The 23,262-nt window shown below is 48.7% G+C and overlaps 1 protein-coding gene and 1 pseudogene across 2 annotated transcripts in view; one reads left to right on the top strand and one right to left on the bottom strand.

The window, feature by feature from the left end:
• The window catches only part of LOC148473965 (rho crystallin-like), a 62,709-nt gene extending 46,822 nt beyond the window's left edge, over positions 1-15,887 (bottom strand). Inside the window, exon 1 of the mRNA XM_088459292.1 lies at positions 15,697-15,887. Coding sequence (XP_088315418.1) covers positions 15,697-15,699 — 3 coding nt within the window. The 5' untranslated portion in view covers positions 15,700-15,887. The remainder of the gene's footprint in view (positions 1-15,696) is intronic.
• LOC148473964 (uncharacterized) overlaps positions 14,758-23,262 on the top strand; it is an 83,356-nt pseudogene continuing 74,851 nt past the window's right edge. The window contains exon 1 of the transcript XR_015872944.1: positions 14,758-15,150. The product of XR_015872944.1 is annotated as an uncharacterized LOC148473964 (transcript). The remainder of the gene's footprint in view (positions 15,151-23,262) is intronic.

Here is a 23,262-nt window from a genome sequence, read left to right as displayed (position 1 = left end):
CCCGGGAAGGCAGGCAAGCCTCCCGCAAGCCGCCATCCCTTCCTACCCGCCTGCAGAGTTACTAGGGAAACCCCCGCAGCGGAGAGGCCCGGTGACGTGATTCGCGCTGAATCGCGTCATCGTGGCCCCGTCCCCCGCTTTACAATGCCGTTTACTCCGGCATTGTGATGAGGGGGCGGAGCCGCGATGACGCGATCTCGCGGCCACACCCCTGGCCCGCACTGGCCACGCCCCCAAAACGGCGTTATCGTGCGGCCACGCCCCCCGCTGTAAGCTGACATTCAGCCCCCTCCCGGAAGGAGGGAGCTGAATGTCGGCAAGTATGGTGTGTTTTTCCTATTAGGGTCTATGTGTGTGTTTAATCTAGTGGGGGCCTATGTGTGTGTTGTGTGTGTTTGTGTTTATTCCAGTGGGGGCCTATGGCCCTGATTCAGACCCACTCGCAAGCGGCTGTCCGCTCGCAAGTGGGTCGATGTTCTGCACTGAGCATGCGCACGACGGAGGGAGCTCCGTCGTGCGCATGCGCCAGACGCGACGAGCGAAGGAAAGTCCTTCGCTCGTTGTGTCTGATCAAAGGGGGCGTGCTGTCGATGTTGATTGACAGCACGCCCCCTTTGGTGGGCGTGCCGGTGGCGTGCCTCCCTGACGGGGGCGTTCCTAAGGGAACGTCTACCGTCAGAAGCCGGCCCACTGACATCACTAGTGATGTCAGTGGGAGTGATTTTGGCTCTGATAGAGCCAAAATCACTCCGGGCCTTGCGGTTGAAAACCTCAACCGCAGGCTCCGGCTCGCAGTTTCGATGGTCGCGATGGTCAAGACCATCGCGGCCATCAAACTGCACGCTTGTATAGGCTGTGGGTGGTGACCCACAGCTATACGAGCGTCCAGGAGGACGCTCCATAGTTATGGAGGACGGCCCTCATTCAGAGCGTGCGCTCTGCTCAGAGCGTACGGCTCTGAATGAGGGCCTATGTCTGTGTGTGCTTTATCTGCAGGGGACAATGTATGTGTGTTTTTGCCTGTGGGTAATGTAATATGTTTGTTTTCTTTCTTATCTATGTGTGTGTGGTTTTGTTTTGTGTGAAGCCTATTTGTTTTTATTTTTTATGTTCTATGGCCCTGATACAGAGCCGGACGCTCTGACCAGAGCGCTCGCTCTGAATCAGGGCCCACCTCCATAATTATGGAGCGTCCTCCTGGACGCTCGTATAGCTGTGGGTCACCACCCACAGCCTATACGAGCGTGCAGGTTGATGGACCATCGCCACTGCGAGCCGGAGCCTGCGGTTGAGTTTCTCAACCGCAAGGCCCGGAGTGATTTTGGCTCTATCAGAGCCAAAATCACTCCCACTGACATCACTAGTGATGTCAGTGGGCCGGCTTCTGACGGTAGGCGTTCCCTTGGGAACGCCTCCGTCTGGGAGGCACGCCCCCGGCACGCCCACCAAAGGGGGCATGCTGTCAATCAACATCGACAGCACGCCCCCTTTGATCAGACACAACGAGCGAAGGAAAGTCCTTCGCTCGTCGTGTCTCGCGCATGCGCACGACGGAGCTACCTCCGTCGTGCGCATGCGCAGTGCACACCATCGACACACTTGCGAGTGGACAGCCACTCGCTAGTGGGTCTGAATCAGGCCCTATGTGTTTGTTTAAGTTTTCCTTTTAATGTGTGTGTTTTTTTATGTGAATCCTATGGGGGGAATTCAATGTGCATAATGTATAAGGGAGTATTACTACTGAATTTCATAATGTGTATAAGGGGTACTACAGTGTGGTGCACTACACTGATGAAAAGGGGCGCATCTTACGGACACGCCCATCTGAGGGGTCACATCCCCTGCATCCTTAAATTTTACATACCCCCCCCCCCTACACACACACTTCTAAATTCCCACTTCCACCACTGGGCCGGTTAATACGTCGATCGCAATCTACCAGTAGCTCGCAGAGCTCTTGCATGTAGATCACGACCGACTTGCTGCAGTAACTGGGAATGCTGGTCTCTAAAGTGGTCAGAGACTAAAGAAGCCTCTTATCGTTTCAGAGGCCAGCGTTCCCAGTAATGCAGTGCACGGATGACGCCACCCGCATCTCCCATGATGTGAAGAGCCTGCGCCTGCTGGATCTAATTAGATTCAGTCAGCGGCAGGCTGCGGACGTCTATGCTGGAGCGCTGACCAGCATGAAGAGAGGTAAGTACTGCACAGGGGAGGGGGCACAGCATAAAGGGCATTTGTGGGGGAACAGCATAACAGGCACTAGTAAAGCTTAAGGGGCACTACTGGGGCACTGTATAAAAGGCACTACTGAAGGCACTGCATAAAGGGCACTATTGGGGGCATTCTTGTGTGGATATTTTTTTGCTGTAATGTTGTGTGTTTTGAGAAAAGGTTAATAGCCGAATCCATTCTGAATACTGAATGCCGATACACACACACACATGCAAGATCGACTCTAAGGGGTCTGTGTACTAAGCCATAGGGGCCCATTTATTAAGGATTGCATTTTGCAATGCGATCAGGGCATGCAGTATCGCCCTTGATCACATTGCAAAATGCGATCATACCGGCCGAATGTATGACCCGGCACATGCACGGAGACGGGCTCCGAAAAGAGCCCGTCCCTGCGATGTGGCCGGAGCGCATTCCGGGCTGCTGCGCATGCGCAGTCCCGCGGAGTGCACATGAGCGGCGCCCATTGCCGGCGGAGGGATCTGGAAGATCCCTCCGCCGGCTCAAATGCGGTAAGTGCCCATAGGACACAGCGGCTAACGCTATCTGCAGATGGCGTTAGCTGCTGGGGTCAATATCGGGAATGCGAAGCATTCCCGATATTGATACATTTGGCAGCATCGCATCCCCCATAGAAACCTATGGGGGAGGCGGCTGCCGGCGGCAATGGAAGGATCGCAGCAGGTATCGGAGATACCTGCTGCGGTCCCTCCTTCATACATTCGGGGGATACTAAGTATTTGAGGTAAACCCCCGAAAACAGGTGTTTTCGGGGAATTTACCTCAAATGATCTTTGATAAATGTGCCCCTTAGAGAGAGATAAAGTGGATGGAGATAAAGTACCAGCCAATCAGCTCCTGTCATTTTACAGGCTGTGTTTGAAAAGTGACAGAAGCTGATCGGTTGGTACTTTATTTTCATCCACTTTAACTCTCTCCAGGGCTTAGTACTGTGCATTGTGATCTGCAGTCACTCAGTCACTGATGTTGCAGTGTGCCGATGCTGCCAGTGGCTGAGGGCAAGGGGGAGACTGGGATCTCCTCTCTCTATTCCGCTCTTCAGCACCTGCAAATAGTAATTTTGCTGTGTGCATTTGACACGTCAGGTCAGACTTTGGTAATGAATATGTGTTTTATTTTTTTTCCTGTGAGGGCTATTGTGTTTACATGCAACCTCTAGTCGGGGTTAACAACCCCAGGGCCACTTGCTTGTGTTGTCCCCCAGGCTGAAAGTTGCCAGCCAGCCCCTGAGTGGCGGCAATGCTTTCTCTGGCCCAGGGCACCAAAGAGTCTAGTTACATCTTTGCAAATCACAGTAGCACAGCTGCAAAACTGCTGATCCCAATAAGCCAGGAAAGCTTTGGCGTATAAGCCGCAGTTTGGGATCTGAGCCTTCGGTTCTGTCTGTGCCGCTGCTGTTTGTTACAAACAAGTAACAACTTAGGTTGATTGAATTGTCATCGATATGTGGTACCCCTAGTTCTGGGAGTACCACTTCTGAGCACTATTGCGGTTGAAGTACCGCTGTTTATATGTATTCATGGTGTCCTATTACTGTACCTTGAATCGTATTTATGCCCAGGACTGGCATTTGCACACCTCATTGTGTGCCAGAGACTGTGCCCCATCGTCACCACACCCCCCCCCCCCCGGATTGTGGACTTCTCCACCTGCCTTGAACTACTAATAATAGTTGGGCACAAGGCAAGGACTCCCCCAATGGACTTGGGAGGGGAGCCCTGCATGTCCACGAACCAGTACTTTAGCACGCTGGACTGGCGAGTAGGTAGCCGGCGCATGCAGGAGACCCGGAGGAAAGTGATAAAAGGAGCTGCCCGACAGACCGTTGTGCAGTCTTGAGGTGCTGGTGAGAGGGGTCAGCTGTGCCCCTGTGCCGACCGAGTGATGGGCACCTCGAAAATGGGGGCATGGCCTACTTACCATAGGCCACGCCCCTAAATGACATTATTTGGGGCCGTGCCCGCATGGCACGCCTTCCATGTAACGTCAGGCTGAGGGGAGCCCAGCACTCCGTCACTAGCTGGGCTTCCACCTGCCCTCTCCCGGCACTAAATGGATGATGTGCGCATGTGCGCAGCATCCATTAAGACTCCGGGGTCTGGCACTGCCGCACAGCTGCGGCAGTGGGGGTACCCAACCTTCCGATTTGACCACCTGCAGGCCAGTTCGGCCCACGGACGGAACAGCGGGACAGTGCTGACCCTCTAAAATCGGGATGTTGAGGAGAGGTGCGCCCTCTATGGGGTGGTGCCCCTGTTCGACCGCACTGGTCGAACACCCCAAAAGCCGGCCCTGTGATCAGGGCTATGTCAGAGAGCACTTACCTGAGCAACCGCGGGGATCTGCGGCCATAGAGGAGAGAGGGAGCTGGAGGCGGAGCCAGAACATCGGGGACGGACTTACTTAAAGGGCAGAGGACACTAATTGTATTGTTGCATAGACTAAGTTACTGCAGTTGGAGATTAGTTGGTCTGCATTGTTATTTCTGTAAGCTCAGCAGTTTCGCCAACCCACGTTGTGCAGATTAGTACAAACATTCAGAAATAGAAACTCAGTTGCTATTCTAGGAATACCTTCGCGCTATACTACGCAATTGTGACAAAGTATTTCTGCCTCATTGGCAATAGGGAGTAAACAATGCCTCATTATGCAGTGTGGCCTTGACAAAGGAGACAGCTTATTAACAGAGCATAGAGTTATGCCAGTACAAGCGTGCACCACCTCTGCTGGCCAGCACCGTGTGTAATGTTTTGACTTGAACAAGTATAAGTAGGTACAATGTTTAGGTAGATTATATGTTACATATGATGATAGGGTCTGGTCTGATGTGTTCTGATTTGTATTGTATGCCTTGAACTAACCCTTTTGGTTTCACAGACACACAGCCAGGGCCGGACTGGTCATCGGGCACTTCTGGCATTTGCTAGAAGGGCCGATGGTGTCAGGACCGGGTCGAGGAAGGTGGAAGTACCCCTGCCCCCCACCCAACGCCGCTGGATACATGATATGCAGTCAGGAGGAGGAAAGGGGTGGCGGCAGTGGGCCGGAAAGAGAGGGGGGGTGCCGAGAGGGCAGACCCCAGTGACTCGTGGCACACACCCCTTGAAGCTAAACCAAGCCCCCTTCATGAGCACGCGCTCGTGCACAGGGCGGACTGCCAGGGCTAATGTACAGCCCTAGTCTGTCCCTGCGCACAGCACAGAAACGAGATAATTTCAGTATAATAAAACCTTAGATTATTCTGCCTATTTTATGTACATTAAACTGTGGTTGTGTGTATTTATCTAAGCTGTATGTGTTCATAAAAGTATAAGTACCTTTGTTCAAACCCTGTATCGTTATTAAGGTAATTGTTAATAAAAAGAAACATGTTAAAGTACCAATTGACTTGATACATTGTAAGAAGAACGAGAGGCACAATACTTCATCGTAAGGTAACTCCTGGAAATATTACCTTTGAGTGTGGCTGAAAGGAGAATTGTTAAACTACCAGAAGCTTCGTAATACTCCACAGTATTTAGTTTATAGCTATGATGATTTATTTATTATTAGCAGTTGTTTGTATAGCGCGCACATATTACGCAGCGCTGTGCAGAGTATTGAGTCAGTCACATCAGTCCCTGTCCCAGTGGAGGTTGCAATCTATGGCCCTCATTCAGAGCCTTACGCTCTGAGCAGAGCGCACGCTCTGAATGAGGGCCGGGCTCCATTTTCATGGAGCGTCCTCCTGGACGCTCATATAGCTGTGGGTCACCACCCACAGCCTATACGAGCGTGCATTGTGATGGTCGCGATGGTCGAGACCATCGCGACCATCGAATTTGCGAGCCGGAGCCTGCGGTTGAGGTTTTCAACCGCAAGCTCCGGAGTGATTTTGGCTCTATCAGAGCCAAAATCACTCCCACTGACATCACTAGTGATGTCAGTGGGCCGGCTTCTGACGGGAGGCGTTCCCGTGGGAACGCCCCCGTCAGGGAGGCACGCCCACCAAAGGGGGCGTGCTGTCAATCAACATTGACAGCACGCCCCCTTTGATCGGACACAACGAGCGAAGGACTTTCCTTCGCTCGTCGCGTCTGGCGCATGCGCACGACGGAGCTCCCTCCGTCGTGCGCATGCTCAGTCCAGAACATCGACCCACTTGCGAGCGGACAGCCGCTCGCGAGTGGGTCTGAATCATGCCCAATATTCCCTATTACATGGAACCACACGCTCACTAGGGGGCCGATTCTGAGTTGCAAGCTGCTGCGTCTTTTGCCATAGTCTGCTGTGCAACCTTTTTGTTAATGCTATTATCAGCCCTTCCCATGGTGTACAGCTGTGTGTCTGACTGTGCAAAGACTGGGACGTCTAATTAATGCAACTTTATACCCTGTAATACCAATTGGTGCTACTTTATACCCTGCCATACTACTTGGTGCGTCTTTAGGCATAACAATCCCACTTTGTGCGTCTTTAGACGCCAACATAGGAAGCACCATAGAAACTTGCGCCAGCCCCATGCTAGGCGCAAATTCTCTGTCAGAGTATGGCAGCCAATGCGTGCAATTAAGCGTCTAAGTTTCCAACCAGTTATGCGACACATAAGCAACACTCCCATAACACACCCATCAGACGGTGCATCCGAATAGCTACCTCCCAGTCACCGCCCAGGAACGCCTGGCACATTTTCAGTACGTTTCCGATACTGTGTTTCTCTATTGCTTCTGCGAATCTGCGCACGCATGCCATGGGATACATGCAGGGGCATTTCTAGAGAGGAGGGGGCCTGTGTGCAGTCTCCGACACGGGCCCCCTCTGTCCAGCGGCCGGCAGTGCACTGAGCTGTGCGTGGCCAGCACCGGAGTTATAGACTCTGAGCACTAGAGTGCGCCCAGAGTCTATAGAGTATGCGCAGGTTATTGGGAAAATGGCAGTGGCGGCCATTTTCCCTGTACTGCGCATGCGCAAACTACAGGAAAATGGCAGCAGTGGTCATTTTCCCGTCGTTTTTACAGCGCCGGACCCCGCACCGACGTGTAACACCAGAGAGGTAAGTAATAATATGGGTGCAGAGTGTGTGGCCCCGCACACCCTGCACCCATTATAGATACGCCCCTGGATACATGCATGGTGCGACCTTTAACCACTTAGATGCATGCAAGAACACTGACCATTGTGCCCACTTCAGAATCAGGCCCTAGATATTTTCTTTCTATCAGAAGCCATTTCATCTACTAAAATGTTAAAGGAGTGTGGGAAGAAACCCTCACAAACGTCGTGAGAACATACAAACTCCACACAGATATGGCCAGAGTTGGAATCAAAACCATGACCCCCGTGCTGTGATGCTGCAATGCTATCCATTGCACCACCATGCTTCCCCCATGTTTATGCTTTTTCATTGTTTCGTGTGATAGGTACTGGGCGACTTTGCACACCTTTATGCTAACGATAACTAATGAGTGACTGAGGTAAGGCTGCATACACACGTAAAGATTTCTGTCCAACCATCCAACTAGTTGATTGGTTGGAATGAAAATCTGGTAAGGGATGAAAGCAAATGACAATCAGCAATTTGCTCCCAAACGCCGGAAAATGGACAAAAACTGTTGTTTGAACAAATTGTTTAGATCAAACATTTAACAAACTTGTCTGACGCCATTTTCATCTGTTTTCTGGCATTTAGGAGCAAATTGCTGATCATCAGTTACTCCCATACGTTACCAGATTTTCATTCCAACCAATCACCTAGTTGGATGGTTGGACAGACAATCTTAACGTGTGTATGCAGCTTAAGTCTCAGTTTCCATTACGCTAATAATGGTTAATTGCCTTCAACATTACAGTAAGTTGTAATTCTCAGCCGTTGCCTTTGGCAGTGTTATGAATGCATTATGCACAGTTAGGCAAGTGACTGTGAAGTTAGACAGCATATTTTAAAATCGGCCTTTGAAACAGCAGTGTCATTGTAACATCGCGTTTATCCAGAGTCACATGGTGCAGCTCCCTCCGGAAGGGCGTCCTTACATCTTATCTTACACTTTCCTTTAGATGAAGCCGCAAATGTAAAGTCAGTAACTGCAGAGATAAGGATTATACGGTATATATTAGGCAGCAAACATTGTAACGTTACTAACGTCTAGACCACACTGAACTTCTAACCTTGGCGCTTTCAAATTAGTCATTTGTTTCTGTAAAATGCCTTTCCTATGGTAAGGAAGCAGGATCGCGATCGCATAAAACAAACATCATCATTGAATTAAAAGGAAAGAAGCCTATATACTGTATGCAATGTAATGCATGTACACACAGATGGTGATGGATTAGTAAAGGATGAAAGACAATTGGCCCTGGTTAGGTATGAATCTAATGCAAACGCTGGGGTCAGGGTCACAAGCAAATGATCCAAGTCTAGAGACAGAAAGTGGGATATACAATTCTGAGACGTGGGAGCTGTGATGTCGGAACGCTGGTAATGGCGGCACAACGTGACTACAACACTGCTGATTATGGGGGAGGGGGCTCCTAACTGTCATTATTCAACCACAGCCTGTAAAGTGACAGTTAGGAGCTGATTGGTCACCACTTTACTTCTCTCCAAGATTTAGTACATCTCCCCATTTATCTCATAGCGGTGCACATGAAAATGAGCGCTGTTGTTCTGCCGTAATTCTGAGAGATGTGCGCATCTGCACATTGCGAGCAAACAACGTAACCGGACATCGCTTGGAATTGCATTGTTCCCACACAATACAAACACAACTTAGGGGTCTATTTACTAAGCCTTGTATGGACATAAAGTAAACTCCTAACAGGCTGTGTTTGAAAAATGACAGGAGCTGATTGGTTGGGACTTTTTCTCCATTCAAGGCTTAGTAAATAGACCTCTTTGTGCTCAGACACTAAAGAAGAGCCAGCGCGTATACTAATAGTGTGCAACCTGATGTCATGTACATATCAGCATTGTTTCTTTATTAAGCTCCAGACTCCTCAGTGCCGGACAATCAGCATCAGGTGTTAAAGTACAGATGGATGAGGTATATAATGTAAACATTTAGAATGTCAACACGTCAAATATCAACACTGACATAATGTTGAAATTGCCATTATGAGTGTTATCAACTAACCCTAACCGCAGCCTAACCCTAACCGCAGCCTAACCCTCATCGCAGCCTAACCCTCACCGCAGCCTAACCCTAATCACAGCCTAACCCTAACCACAACCTAACTGCAGCCTAACCCTAACCACAGATTAACCTTAACTGCAGCTTAACCCTGACCCTAACCACAGCCTAACTCTAGCCGCAGCCTAACCCTAACCGCAACCTAAACCTAACTGCAGCCTAACACTGAGCCTAACTGCAGCCCAACTCTAACCGCAGCCTAACCCTATCCATAGCTTAACCCTAACTGCAGCCTAACCCTGACCCTAACCGCAGCCTAACCCTAACCGCAGCCTAACCCTAATCGCAGCCTAACCATAACCGCAGCCTAACCCTAACCGCAGCCTAACCCTAATCACAGCCTAACCCTAATCACAGCCTAACCCTAATCACAGCCTAAACCTAACTGCAGCCTAACTTTGAGCCTAACTGCAGCCTAACCCTATCCACAGCTTAACCCTAACTGCAGCCTAACCCTGACTCTAACCGCAGCCTAACCCTAACCACAGCTTAACCCTAACCATAGCCTTACCCTAACTGCAGTCTAACCCTAACTGCAAGCCTAAACCTGACCTTAACCGCAGCCTAACCATATCTCTAAGACCATGCCGACATCCTGAATGCTTACATTGTGAAAATCCTACATGATGATCATATACCGTACATAACATATAACAAGTACACATTAGATGATGGAGGTGTATTACAACAAGCCATATAATATTAAATACTGAATAAACAAACTTAAAGCGAGACAGACAAAAGAGGTGCCGACATGAGACGGGGTAGAGGGCCCTGCTTGTCATAGCTTACAGTATAGGGGGCAAGGACACCAAGAGGGGGATGGGCATGTGTATGGATCGCAGTAAATGTGCACAACGTCTACACTGCGATCATGCAGACCATGGTAAGCCATTGCAGAGTGATTGACAGATAATCAGCATTTGGGGAAGGTCACGGGGGGAGTGGTCGGAGAAACGCAGGCGTGCCTGTCCGTTAGAACGCCGTTGCATGGGCGTGCATAAAATGAGCCACTGCGACGGCATACGCAGCTTGTGTTCTCACTGCGTGCGACGAGGTTAGCTATTACTGAGTACGGTCAGACCTGCTGTAATTGTGCCTGAGGGGCCGATGTTACTCGATGTTCCCGATGTATACGCAGGACTGTGAGGTATTACAGATGTGAGATAGTGACAGTGGGCATCTCTATGCTGGCTGTGCAATGGACTTGCAATAGCAGTCATTAGCGTATTTTCGCAGCAGGGCTGCGGGCGTAATTGCAGCTGCGATCGCAATAGTAATCCGTAGTGATCAGGCCCATTGATGACACCAAGGCACGCTGTGTAGGGAACAGTGCAGAGCGCCAATGTGAGAGGTAGTGACACTTAGGGGCATATTCAATAGGCTGCGAGAAAAGCAAAAAACCCGCACCTGCGAGGTATTTCCGTTTTTTTGCTATTCTATTAGGTGCGTGCTTTGTTTTAATACACGCGACGGGAGGTATTGTTTTGCGCACCTCCTGAGCAAGCGTGATTTTTCCTGAAATCGATGATTTCAGGAGAAATCACCAGGACTTGCTTTGATACCCCCGCGGCACCCCCCCTGAGGACTAATTAAGCAATTGGAAGTTACCAATTAGCTTAATTAGTCCTTAATTACTTACCTTCTGCAGCGCTGTCTTCTCATCTTCTTCATCCTGGATGGGGAGCCGGCTCTTCTGCAGCAGTGGTGAGTATGTCAGTGTGTGTGCTGTATGTAAGTGTGTATGAGTGTGTGTGTGTGTGTGTGTGTGTCCCGGTGTCAGTGTGCCTCCGCAGTGCTAGTGTGGCCCCCCGGAATGGGCGCTGGGAGAACTACATCTCCCAGCAGCCCTTGCTCCTCCCACCAGGCCCCGGGACAGATTCCCAGCAGCCCCCTCTCCAGTAAGAAGAGAGAGGGGAGGCCACCGGGAGCCGCAGAGACCCGGGCAGGTAAGTGACCTTTTTTTTTTTTTTTTTTAATTCACGCGGCGCGTGGTTTTCAGTGATGAAAACCCCACGTCCACTGTTTTTTTTTATTGAATCCCGCGGGTATCGGGAGCGCGCATACCCGCGGGATTCCGAAATTGGGCGCGAGGGGCGCAAGGTTTTAGCCTTGCTAAACCTCGCGCCCAATTGAATATACCCCTTAGGAGGAGATTTATCACATCTTGGAGAGAGGGAAAATGGAGAGAGATAAAATACCAACCAATCAGCTCCTGGACATTTTTCAAACATAGGAGCAGATAGGTTGGTACTATCTCTCTCCACTTTATCTCCTTCCAAACTTTGATAAATCTCGCCGAGTCTGGAGCAAATGTAAGGGGCAGCTTTTTTTCGGCCTCAACTTGCACTTCATCTGTGCATATGCCCCTCTTTTATTTTTTGCAGTACATATTTTTTCTTTAAGACAACTTGCAACACCCAACGACTAGGGGGCCAGGATGGAGATCAGAGGGGTGCATTTAATATATAGATAGTAAGTATATATATATAATATAAAGCACTATATATAATATTAAAAATATATATATACAGTATATATATATTATAAATTTATAACCACACTTGCCAACTCTCCCTGATTGTCAGGGAGACTCCCTGAAGTAGGACGGAGTGCATTTCATATGCAGGGAGGTCATTAAACACCTGAGCCTGTGGGTGTCGGCCTCTGGACAAGAAGGGGCTAGTTGATTAGTGAGGTAGTGTTGTGGGGTGGGGTTAGGTTTGGTTAGCCTATAGGATTGGGCAGGGGGTGGGGTTAGCCTATAGGATTGGGCAGGGGGTGGGGTTAGGTTTGGTTAGCCTATAGGATTGGCAGAGGGTGGGTCAGTGCTATCTCAGAGTTGCTGCGTGGCAGCCATTTCATAGAAATGTATCTGGTCGGCTGTTTCCCGCCCTCCCTCCCTTATTCATTGAGTTGTTTGGTGTCGGCTTTTCTTGTGGCGGGAAAGAACGGTAGCAGTCGCCATCTGTCTTTGGAGCTTGAGGTGCTCTCCCTTCCAATACATGGCTTAGGCTGATTTTACCATACTGGGGTCAGCGACAACCACCTAACCAGATGGGCCTCACATCGTGTCATTGGGGTGGGAGGTGGATACCTTGGGCGTGGTAATGGGCTGGCTGCTCGCCTCACATTTAGAAGATCGATGTGAGTATGTAGTTGGTGATCTTGCATTGTGGGGCCGTTCTTTCTGCGCCACCATACTCTGTCTGTCTTTCTTTATTCTTCTATTAGTTAGTTCACTTATACATTAAATAGTTTAATTAGTTTAAAATTAAATAAAGCTGACCTTCCTTTCCCCTTATATAAGTCTCTGTGTCGTTATTTCATTATGATTATGGTTGATGGTTTACTCTACACTGTTAGGAGGGAACACTCATCAGGCGATGGGGAGTTTGATGGTAGTAATCTCCCTGATTGCACCTTACAGAGCCGTAACTAGACTTTTTGGTGCCCTGTGCCAGAAAGAGCATTGGCACCCCCCTCATTTTTAAAAGGGACATAATGCACCCAAAAAAGGGGAATGGCCTTATTGGGAAGGGCCAGGGAAGTGATAGGAGAGGCCAGGAGATGCTGGGGATGAAATAAGAGGAAGCTACAAGTAAGAATGATAAGAAATTTGACAGGCCCAAACAGCGCCCCCTGCCCTGCAGTGCCCTGTGCGATGGCACCGGCCGCACTACCCTAGCTATGGCCCTGGCACCTTACCCCCATGATGAAGCTGTTATATACAAAAAAAAAACAGATATATACAGTACATTCAAATGGAATCATTAGTACCATTTCCCTGCATTGGTTATAAGGCACAATGATCCCTATGGCTACATGCAGTTTATGATAAGTATCAGTGTGTTTTTATCAACATGTTGATCTTATTAACTGCTTTGGGGCTCATTTACATTTGACTGTCAATCAATTATATGACACAGATGTAGCAGTACACACCCACTTTACCACCACGCCGCTTTCACAATCTCAAGTATGACATATATATATATATACAAACTAATACACAGGGCCGTAACTAGTGGAGTGCAACTTGCTCTGCCGCACAGTGGCAAACGCAGGATTTCTAGAGGGGGGTTTCCAAATGCGTGATTTTAGAGTGAGTGTGGCCAGTCCCTGAAGAGGGCAGAATTAGCACTTAACCAGCTTTAATATGCGTCATACAAAGTGTATTGTGTGTCATAATTTCAGCATATACAGGACCAGCAATCACAGTAGCCATTAAATGCGGCAGTAGGGCCATCCTGCCTGAGCTGAATGTATTTATGTTAGATGTGGGCACCATTCCAGGGCATGGGAGCAAGTCCGGGAGTCTGGGGGAGCAGCAGAAGAACCTAGCACTACCCTGGACATATATGTACATATTGGGCTCTATCAGCACATCCCTAACAGTGCACGTTTTCCAGATCTCCTAGTTGGTGCACAGGTTATTTATTACTGACTGATGCATGTTAAAAGTTGCACAGGTGGTGCTAATTATTTCATTTGTAATACTGTGAAGAACATGAAGCACTAGTAACATTCTATTACATTACTATTTCTATTGTGGTCATGGTGTGGGCTGGAGAGGGGGCGGGGGTTTCCAGGCAGACAGAAACCCCCCCTGCGTTTGCCTATGAGGGGACAGCACATACTAACACATTATATATAGATATACACATACAGGGTTACTGATGGGGAGGGGTACCTCGCTTTGTTAGGCAAAGTCATACTATCTGCAACCATCAGTGTAGGAGGGGGGGCGGGGGGATCAGCCTGTCAGGCGGTGTTTCTGGGTACTCAGAAGTGAACTTCCTCCCCCCAGCGCCCATTTCAGGTTCGGAATGTCCCTTATTAGTTACACAACCTATTGTGCAATGTCTTATGTAACATGTAAGTGGAGCCCTTATAACATTGTGTTGTTGCACCAGCTCCCAGGTTCTCACTTTCTGCTGTGTACTGTACAAAAGGCAAAACCCAGCAGGGCAGCTGTCTAGGACCCTCCAGCCCTGACCCGTTCCATTAGGTACACAATGTTCTGCTCCTGGACTTCCCCCTTAATGTATGATTGCAGCCACCTGTCTCATCAATGACCTAGTTCAGCACAGGCGATTACAATCATACATTAGGTGGGAAGTCCAGGAGCAGAGTGTTTTGCCCCTAATGGAACGGGTCATGTTGGAGGGTAGCATACCTCCCAACACGACCCTCTCCAGGAGGGACACAATGCTCTGTTCCTGGACTTCCCTGGTAATTTAGGATTGCTATCACCTATGTTGAACTAGTTAATTGATAAGAAAGGTGTTTCCCCACAGGTGATGACAATAATAAATTACCAGGGAAGTCCAGGACCAGAGCATTGTGTCCCTCCAGGAGAGGGTCATGTTGGGAGGTATGGGGTAGGCTGTCTGTCTGACCATACCTATATGACGATACAGCAGAAGCTCATGTAACACCCTTTATGCTACAAGATAACCAGCCTGTGTATTATAGGGAGGAAACGTGTTGGCACTGGTATAATGATCCTACTGTAGTTTATAGTTTGTCTTGAATGCGTGTGCCTCACACCCCCTCCAGCTATAATACGGACACACCTCCTGTGTACCCAGCACGCACACATCCATTACTCCCTAGCTGTGGCTATTCAGCTACAGACATGGCATCCGGCACAGATACCTCTCTCCTGATGAATGATGGGAACAGGATCCCAATTGTTGGCTTTGGGACCTACGCCCCAGAATATGTGAGTACAGAATCCAGATTCAAAGTTCATATACAAATATAATATTGATGCAAACATATAGAATGGCTGGTAGAAAACAGTTTGTTATAAGAACCTGAAAACTTGTTATGGCCCTAGTTTGACCTTCACTACAGTCTTTTAGGGGTCAATTCAATTAGCCACAAGGGGAGGGGGGGGGATTTGCTGACTACTCCAGCAATGGCACCTCATCTCACCCTCCTGTTGGCCCTATTTTGCCCGGGACTCGCTGATAGTTTTTGGTTGCGAGCTGCAAACAAAAATCAGTAGGTCCGGAGCTACCGTACATACAGCGAGGGGTGAGGTAATTCAATCGACTGCTTTAGTGGGAGATTCAATGCTCCACCATGTTTAGCCACAATGTTCAGCTGCGCACATCACACTAGAATACTACAGCCCAAAATGGCTAGTTTTGCCTGTGCGCCTATATGGGAGAATTAGTGACGTGATTGGTCTCCAAATGCTTTCGCCAAAACATTCCGGCAGACCAGGGGCGTATTTAGAGAGGAGGGGACCGTGTTCACTCACCATCTGGGGGCCCTCTCCTCTCTCTCTGGCGGCAGCGGCGCACTGGCATTAGTCTGTGCCCGGAGTCTACTGCGCATGCCGCGTCATTTTCCCGGCGATTTCCCTAGTGCGCATGCGCAGGACGCCGGGAAAGTGGCTGCTGCGGATTGCAGAATATTGGGAGGAGCAGCCAGGCTCTGCACCCTATAGTGTTTCACTAATGCACAGGTTCTCAAACTCGGTCCTCAGGACCCCAAACAGTGCATGTTTTCCAGGTCTCCTCACAGAATCACAAGTGAAATACTTAGCTCCACCTGTGGATCTTTTAAAATGTGTCAGTGAGTAATGAACACACCTGTGCACCTGCTGGGTGACCTGGAAAACATGACCTGTGTGGGGTCCTGAGGACCGAGTTTGAGAACCCCTGCACTAATGTGTTGGAGCAGGGGTTCCCAACCACAGTCCTCAAGGCACACTAACAGTCCAGGTTTTATGGATAGCCATACTTGAGCGCAAGTGACTTAATTAGTTCTTCAGTTATTTTGATTTAACCATCTGTGCACAATTATGGATATCACTAAAACCAGGACTGTTTAGGCCCCCATACATCAGCAATTGATTGCAGCAATCGTGCAATCGATTGTGTATAATTTTTTTTCCCTTTTTCAATCGATTGCAGAATTGCCACAATCGATTGAAAAAGGGTAAGATTTTTATACACAATCGACTGCAAATTGCACGATTGCTGCAATCAATCTCTGATGTATGGGGGCCTTTAGTTTGCACCATTACACCTATAACAGTTCCCGTTATCACCATGTAAGAGAGCGTTTCTCTGTTTGATAAATCAGCCCCCTAGATCTTAAACAATTGGTGTCAATTATCTGGTGTCAATTAAATGTACCCCCAGCCTCAATGTTGAAAATAAGATCTTCTCTTAAAAATGGGTAACTGCCCCTACTCTGGATATTAACACGTAGCGATGTGCGCTGACCCCCTCGTGTTTTGGATATGAATTAATCTTCGTGTTTTGCCTTTTTCAAAACCACCCTCAAGTGTTTTGGTTTTGGATCTGGTTTTTTTTATTTATTTGTTTGTTTTTTTTATGAATTGATAAAGTTTTTAAAAACAGCTAAAATCATGCAATTTTTTTCAACCCAAAACCAGAAAATTCGGTTTTAAAATACGAATTCCGAACCGCGGGAAGATCAGAACGGCCACTCAGATCTGTCCGGAGTCATGAAATTCGGGTGGATCTGTCCGTTTGCTTCAATGTGTCAGTGAGGAAACCCTTTTAGATGCTAAGTAGGGAGCAGGAGAGTTAATATTGTTCATTTACAAAAAAAAAATTATCCACTTTCAATAAAAAAAAGTTTCTTAGGAGCTGTTTCAGAGGTGGACGCTAATGCAACCCAGACCGCGTCTTATTCCGCAGTGCAACTGCGCTTTTATGCTAATGCCAAAGTTCACACAGACCTGCCCACCAGCTGTGGCGCTAATCCGCTGCGTATTAAGAATGATCATCTAACCGTGCACCATCCCCATGAAGGCACAGAATGTCCGTCAGAAACATGCTGCCGAAATTAGTGCAACTGCGGAAAAAGTCGCAGTCGCTGACCGCGACACGCCCGCGTCTGGGCAGCCAAACCCCCGTTACCACTCAGGAACACCCACTGAAATGACCTCTCTCTGCATCCAAATTCGTTCTGCATTGTTTGACAGTAACCATCGGGACGCAGTACAAAAAACTGACCCTTAATTCAACCTTGCTAAGGGGTATTATAAAGGGATGTAGTCTGCATCCCGGCTTGCGGGATGCCGACGGTCTAAATAGCCACGTCGATATTCCTGTCAGGTCGGGATCCCGGCACCGGTATCCAGACCAACAGCAACAACCCGAAGGTAAGTATCGGGGTGTTAGGGGGAGGTTAGGATGCGGGGTTAGGCACTAGGGGGACGGTTATGATTAGGCACCGGGTAGGGAGGGTTAGGATTAAGGTGCGGGGATGGGGAGGTTAGGTTTAGGCACCGGGTAGGGAGGGTTAGGATTAAGGTGCGGGGAGGGGGAGGTTAGGTTTAGGCACCGGGGAGGTAGGGTTAGGATTAGGGTGCGGGGAGGGGGAGGTTAGGTTTAGGCACCGGGGAGGGGGTGTTAGGTTTAGGGTGCAGGGAGAGGGAGGTTAGGCTTAGGCACTAGGGGGAGAGGTTAGTGTTAGACACCGGGGAGGACGGGTTAGGGTAGGGGTTAGGAAAACACTTACGGTACCTTTCTTCCCCATGGGTGTCAGGATTCTGGCTATCTGTATTCTGGCCAGCGGCATCCCTACAGCCGGGATTTCATACCCAACCCGTTATAAATGATGATTTTTGTTTTTATTCTTTATTTTTACAAGAAAAGCTCTGTGAGATGTGAGACACCATAAATGATCGTAGCTTCAGTGTAATCTGCACGAGTTATACACAAAGCAATTAATTTAAAAGTAATTAAAAAAGCCATTCTTCTAATTGGGCCAACTGAATACATGCCTAGGGCTGGATATAAATGGTTTGTGCTAATTGTATTTCCCATTTAGGGCGGCATTCAATTAGTTTCGCACCTGCGATAAAGTTTTGCATGCCGGACTTCTTGCTTACATTGCGTCTTTTGGCCGCAGAAACTTATCGTGCGCGTCCCCGCAATTCGCCCTATTCAATTAAAAAAGACGCTAAAACGAAGACACGCCAAGTCAAAACAGGTGGAAAGTGGTGTCAGAATTGGGGAAATCAGCCTGGACCCCCCAAAAAGATGCAGCAACATTGGGGATCAATGTAGTAGTGCCCGATTAGCCCTAATAAAACTGTTTGGGGCACTTAAGCTGGTACAATTGCCTCTAATTAGCGTCTTTGCACTAGTGGTGAAGAATGGCATAAAGCAGGATTTTTGGGAGAAAATAAGTAGTCCTGGCACATTTGGGGCACCTGAAAATGGGTGCAAGCATCTTTTATTGTCTCTAAAGTGAAATTCTAATAAAAGTAAAATTCCATCCCCATAAAAGCACCTGCAACCCCAAAAACACTTGACCCCTTCTTAGAGCACCCCCAGAACCTTATTTCGCTAGTTTGCTAACTTGTCCCCCCACTTTGTGCTTTTTCGCCCCCAAATTTAAAGTACTTTTTTGGGGTGTTCATAATTTTTTTTCCATGAATTTTTTGATGCAGTTGTCCATTGGGGGGCTGTGCCAAGAGTCCTGAGTGGTTTCCCCACCTTTGCACCCCCAAACGAAAATGTCTTACTTCTTTTCTCCTGCTATTCAGAGGTGAATTTTTTTCGCCTATTACATTGCACTGACATTCCGCGTATGCAAAAAGCGGATGGAATTGAATATGGCGATAATTTTCTGACAGGTGAAAAGTCGCAATCGGCGATACTTTTTCGCGGATCTCTGCTTTTCGTGGCCCTTAGTTCTAAATGATAATATTAGACTTGCAAAACGTCACAGGACCTATTTATTTATGAAGTAATATTTGCAGGATAATCCCTGAAAACAAGTGTGAATATATACCGGCACACATTATATTTTCATATATATTCATATAAGGAGATGGTCATTAGACACTGTAATATGTACACCACCCATGCATGTCTTCTTATCGGGGTTGCTCTATAGCTGGAGCTCTTGCTTCTACTCGCTGCTTGCTGTATACTGGTTTACAAAACTTTTAGTTGAAGCTTCTGTTTAATACCTCTTTTCCACCAAAAACCCGAGTCCGACCTGAGTGTTCAGACATGGGACCTCATTCAGAGGCACTCGCACTGAATGAGAGCGGCCGCTTTTTTTTTTTTAAACCGGCTTCCTGGCCGCTCGCTAAGCTGTAGGTGACCACCCACAGCTTTTGCGAGCAGCCAAGTGATTGTTGCGACTATCGCGACCATCGGGCTTGCGACGAGACCCTTGTGATAGGGTCTTGTCTGCCGCAAGCCCCAGTGAGCTTCCTGCTCAAACAGAGTAGGAAACTCACTACTGACATCACGAGTCAAGTCATTATAGCCGCCCACAAACGGCAGGCGTTCCTTCATGAACGCCTCCATTTGTCCAGCCACCCCCTCTCCCCGCCTACAAAATGGGGCGAGCCGTCGATCAACATGGACAGCCTCCCCGTTTGTAGCAGGCCCCGGAACGAGTGAATTTCTCACTCGCTGCAGGGCTTGCACACGCGTGGTGCGTGCACAGAGCCCCACCATCGACCCGCTTGCGAGCGGGTCTGAATGAGGGCCATGGTTCCAACCCAGGTCAGACACCGTTTACTCAGCACCATTGAACTGGGTTATTCTCAAGTCAGCCCCGTTCTCACTGAGGGGCCTATTCATCATAACTTTGTCTGGAGGTAATTAGGTTTAGAACTGGCATGGAGTTCTACCTAATTACCGGAGGAATTCATCATTCCTCCTCCCCATAATAACTATCTATTCCGAAAAGCTGTAATTTTTGCGATGACAGCTTTTCGGGAAATAGATACTTTTCCCTCTCTACACTAACTTACCGCATCTGGAATCAGTGCTGCGCATGCGCTGTTACATCAGTAAAACCAGCGCATGTGCAGCACTACCTACAGCTGTGATAATTTTGTGTGTCCCCCCCTCCACTCTCCGCTCACCTCCTCCCCGTCCCCGCACTTACCTGCCTGCGCAGCAGCCTCCAGCTCCGTCTGCTATGCTGGCACTGGGCCTGATTCAGACCCTCTCGCGCACAGCGCTCGCAAGCGGGTCGATGGTTCCTCACTGCACATGCGTACGCCAGAGCCGGCTCCGGCGTGCGCGAGACCCAACCAGCGACGGGCGCTCCGTCGCTACGGGTCTCGCACCAAAACGGGGCGCTTGTCGATTTTGATTGACAGCTCGCCCCATTTTGGAGGCGGGCAGGGGGGGGTGGCTGGCCAAACGGAGGCATTCCTGAAGGAACGTCTGCCGTTTGGGGGCAGCCTCAGTAGTGAGCTTCCGGCTCTATTAGAGGCTTGCGATGGACGGGACCCTACCACAAGGGTCTCGTCGCAAGCCCAACGGTCGCGACCATCTCCTGGCCACTCGCAAAAGTTGTGGGTGGTCACCCACAGCTTAGCGAGCGGCCAGGAGGCCGGCTCACAAAAAAAATGCTGCCGTGATTCAGAGCGAGCGCTCTGAAAGAGCATCCGGCTCTGAATCACGCCCACTGTGTTCTCCCAGCAGAGCACAGTACAGTTTAGAAAAAAAACCAAAAAACATTTTTTTTTCTAAACTTTATTGTGTTCTGTTGGGAGAACACAGTGTCAGCACAGCCACCATAGCCAGAGGAGGGACCAGAGCGACGGAGGGAGACGCTGGGGGACCTGCCCAGATGAAAGCAGGTAAGTGTCACCTACTATACGACACCTCACAGTGGCGTATGATAACTCCATCAAATTCCGAAAATACATAATTTTCGGAATTTGATGAATAGCCTAATTTCCGTATCCCCATAATGTACTAATGTATGGGGAGTGTGGAAATTAACGCAGGGGGACTTAACCAGGAGATATCAGTGATATCTCCTGTGTTAAGTATCTTCATGAATACTAAAATAACGGTAATTAAGGAAAATGTCCTTAAAAACTAATTTAGTGTTGATGAATAGGCACCTGATCCTGGGTCTGCCCTGCTAAACTTGTGAGGTCATGAAAAGTGGGAGGTGACTACTCCACAACCACCAATCAGCTCATTTTAGGCATGACCCAGATGGGAGGTTATGGGTGCGAAAAAGTCCCTGCGTATCCCTGCGTATTCCCATATTCAATTTGAAATCAGCAAAAACAGGACCCGGCGAATTCAAAATCCTCAAAGTCCTGTCATTTTTGTGGAAATCACCCTGACACCCCCCAAAAGATGCTCTGACATGGGGGTTAACGTTGGGTACCCCCAAATAGCCCTGCTTATGGTATGTGAGGTCTTTAAACGGTCTCAAGAGCTGCTGTTTTGCGTTTTTAAGAAGGTGGTGAAGAATAGCATTTTGCTACTTTTTTTGGCTAAATAAGTAGTCCCATCAAATTTGGGGTACATGAAAATGGGTGCAAGCATATTTTAAAGTTGCTAATATGTAGTTTTTAAAAATGAGAAAAATCCACCTTCCGCAACTACCTGCAATCACAAAAACACCTGGGGCATACTTGGGGACCCCCTCTGAGTCTATTTAGCTAGTTTTAAAGTTTGCCCCCCAACTTTGGTTTTTATCGCCCCCAAAACGAACGTACTTTTTTGTGGTGTCCTAAGGTACTTTAAAAAAAAATGTTTTGACACAGATTACCTTTAGGGGACTGTCCAGGGTGGTTTTTGGTAGTGTGCACCCCAAAACCCCAATTCTGCACTTTTTCTCGCCACCTATTCCTAGGGGATACTTTTTTGCTGGGTCAGATGCATTGACTTTTCGCACAGGCGAAAAGTCGCCCGAATTGAACTCGGGGAAAAGTGGAATCGGCGAAAATGACGTCATCCGCTAAAAAGTTTCGCCGAAGAACGGCATTTCGCTCCAAATTGAATACGGCCCGGTGATTGTGAAAGAGTGAAGATTTTAAACGGCAACAAGATGCTTTATTGATCTAGAAGTACGTAGTCAGTCGCGGCCGCCGGCCTAAATGCCAACTCTGATATACAGACAAGGGAGTTAAGATAGGCATTGAAATACCGACACCTACCTTAATCCCGACGCTGGAGCACAGATGGACGGATGCCCGGCCTTGCGGCCGCCGGTCAGCTGACTACATCCCTACTGGAGTTGTCATCCTAGTACTACTGGTTACACAGATTTCTACATTTGCAGTAACCTCTAGCTGTCACAAGATGGCACTAAAGCTCCTATGGCAGCAATTACAGTAGCGTTTATTTCTATGACCTGTGGATATAAGAAGTAGATTACTAATGTTACAAAACTCTATGAAGTAACATAAGGAGTAATAGCAAACTGCGATAGAATAGTATACATTTCTCATTCAAGCTTTGTTGTGCTGATAAATGGTAACGCAGGACGCAGGCACTGAAACGAGGCTGTGCCCATCTCTAGTGCCTCTCTATGACACCATCAAGCCCTCACCCCTAACCCTAAAAACACCGGTGAACTACAGAGCACAGCACAGATACCTGCCTCCGGGGTGTGGTTCCTGCTTATTATTAATGTCCGTGCTGACTGTATGTCTGCAGGACAGTCCAAAATGGGACTGTGGGCCTGATTCAGACCTGCTCGCAAGCGCTGGGCGCTCGCAAGTGGGTCGATGGTGCCCTAGTGCGCATGCGCACGACGTCAAGCCGTCGTTATGGGTCTCGCACCAAAGGGGGCGTGCTGTCGATGGTGAGTGACAGCACTCCCCCTTTGGTGGGCGTACCGGGGGCGTTGCTGCCCAAACTGAGGCGTTCCCATGGGAACGCCTACCGTCTAGGTCCGGCCCCACTGACATCACTAATGATGTCAGTGGGAGTGATTTTGGCTCTGATAGAGCCAAAAGCACTCCAGGGCTTGCGGCAGATGAGACCCTACTGCAAGGGTCTCGTCGCAAGCCCGATGGTCGCGATGGTCTTGACCATCGCGACGATCATCATGGACGCTC

This window comes from Taudactylus pleione, unplaced genomic scaffold (assembly GCF_031769625.1).
Source record: "Taudactylus pleione unplaced genomic scaffold, aTauple2 ptg000903l, whole genome shotgun sequence".
Lineage (NCBI taxonomy): Eukaryota > Metazoa > Chordata > Amphibia > Anura > Myobatrachidae > Taudactylus > Taudactylus pleione.
This window is presented reverse-complemented; position numbering and strand designations above follow the sequence as displayed.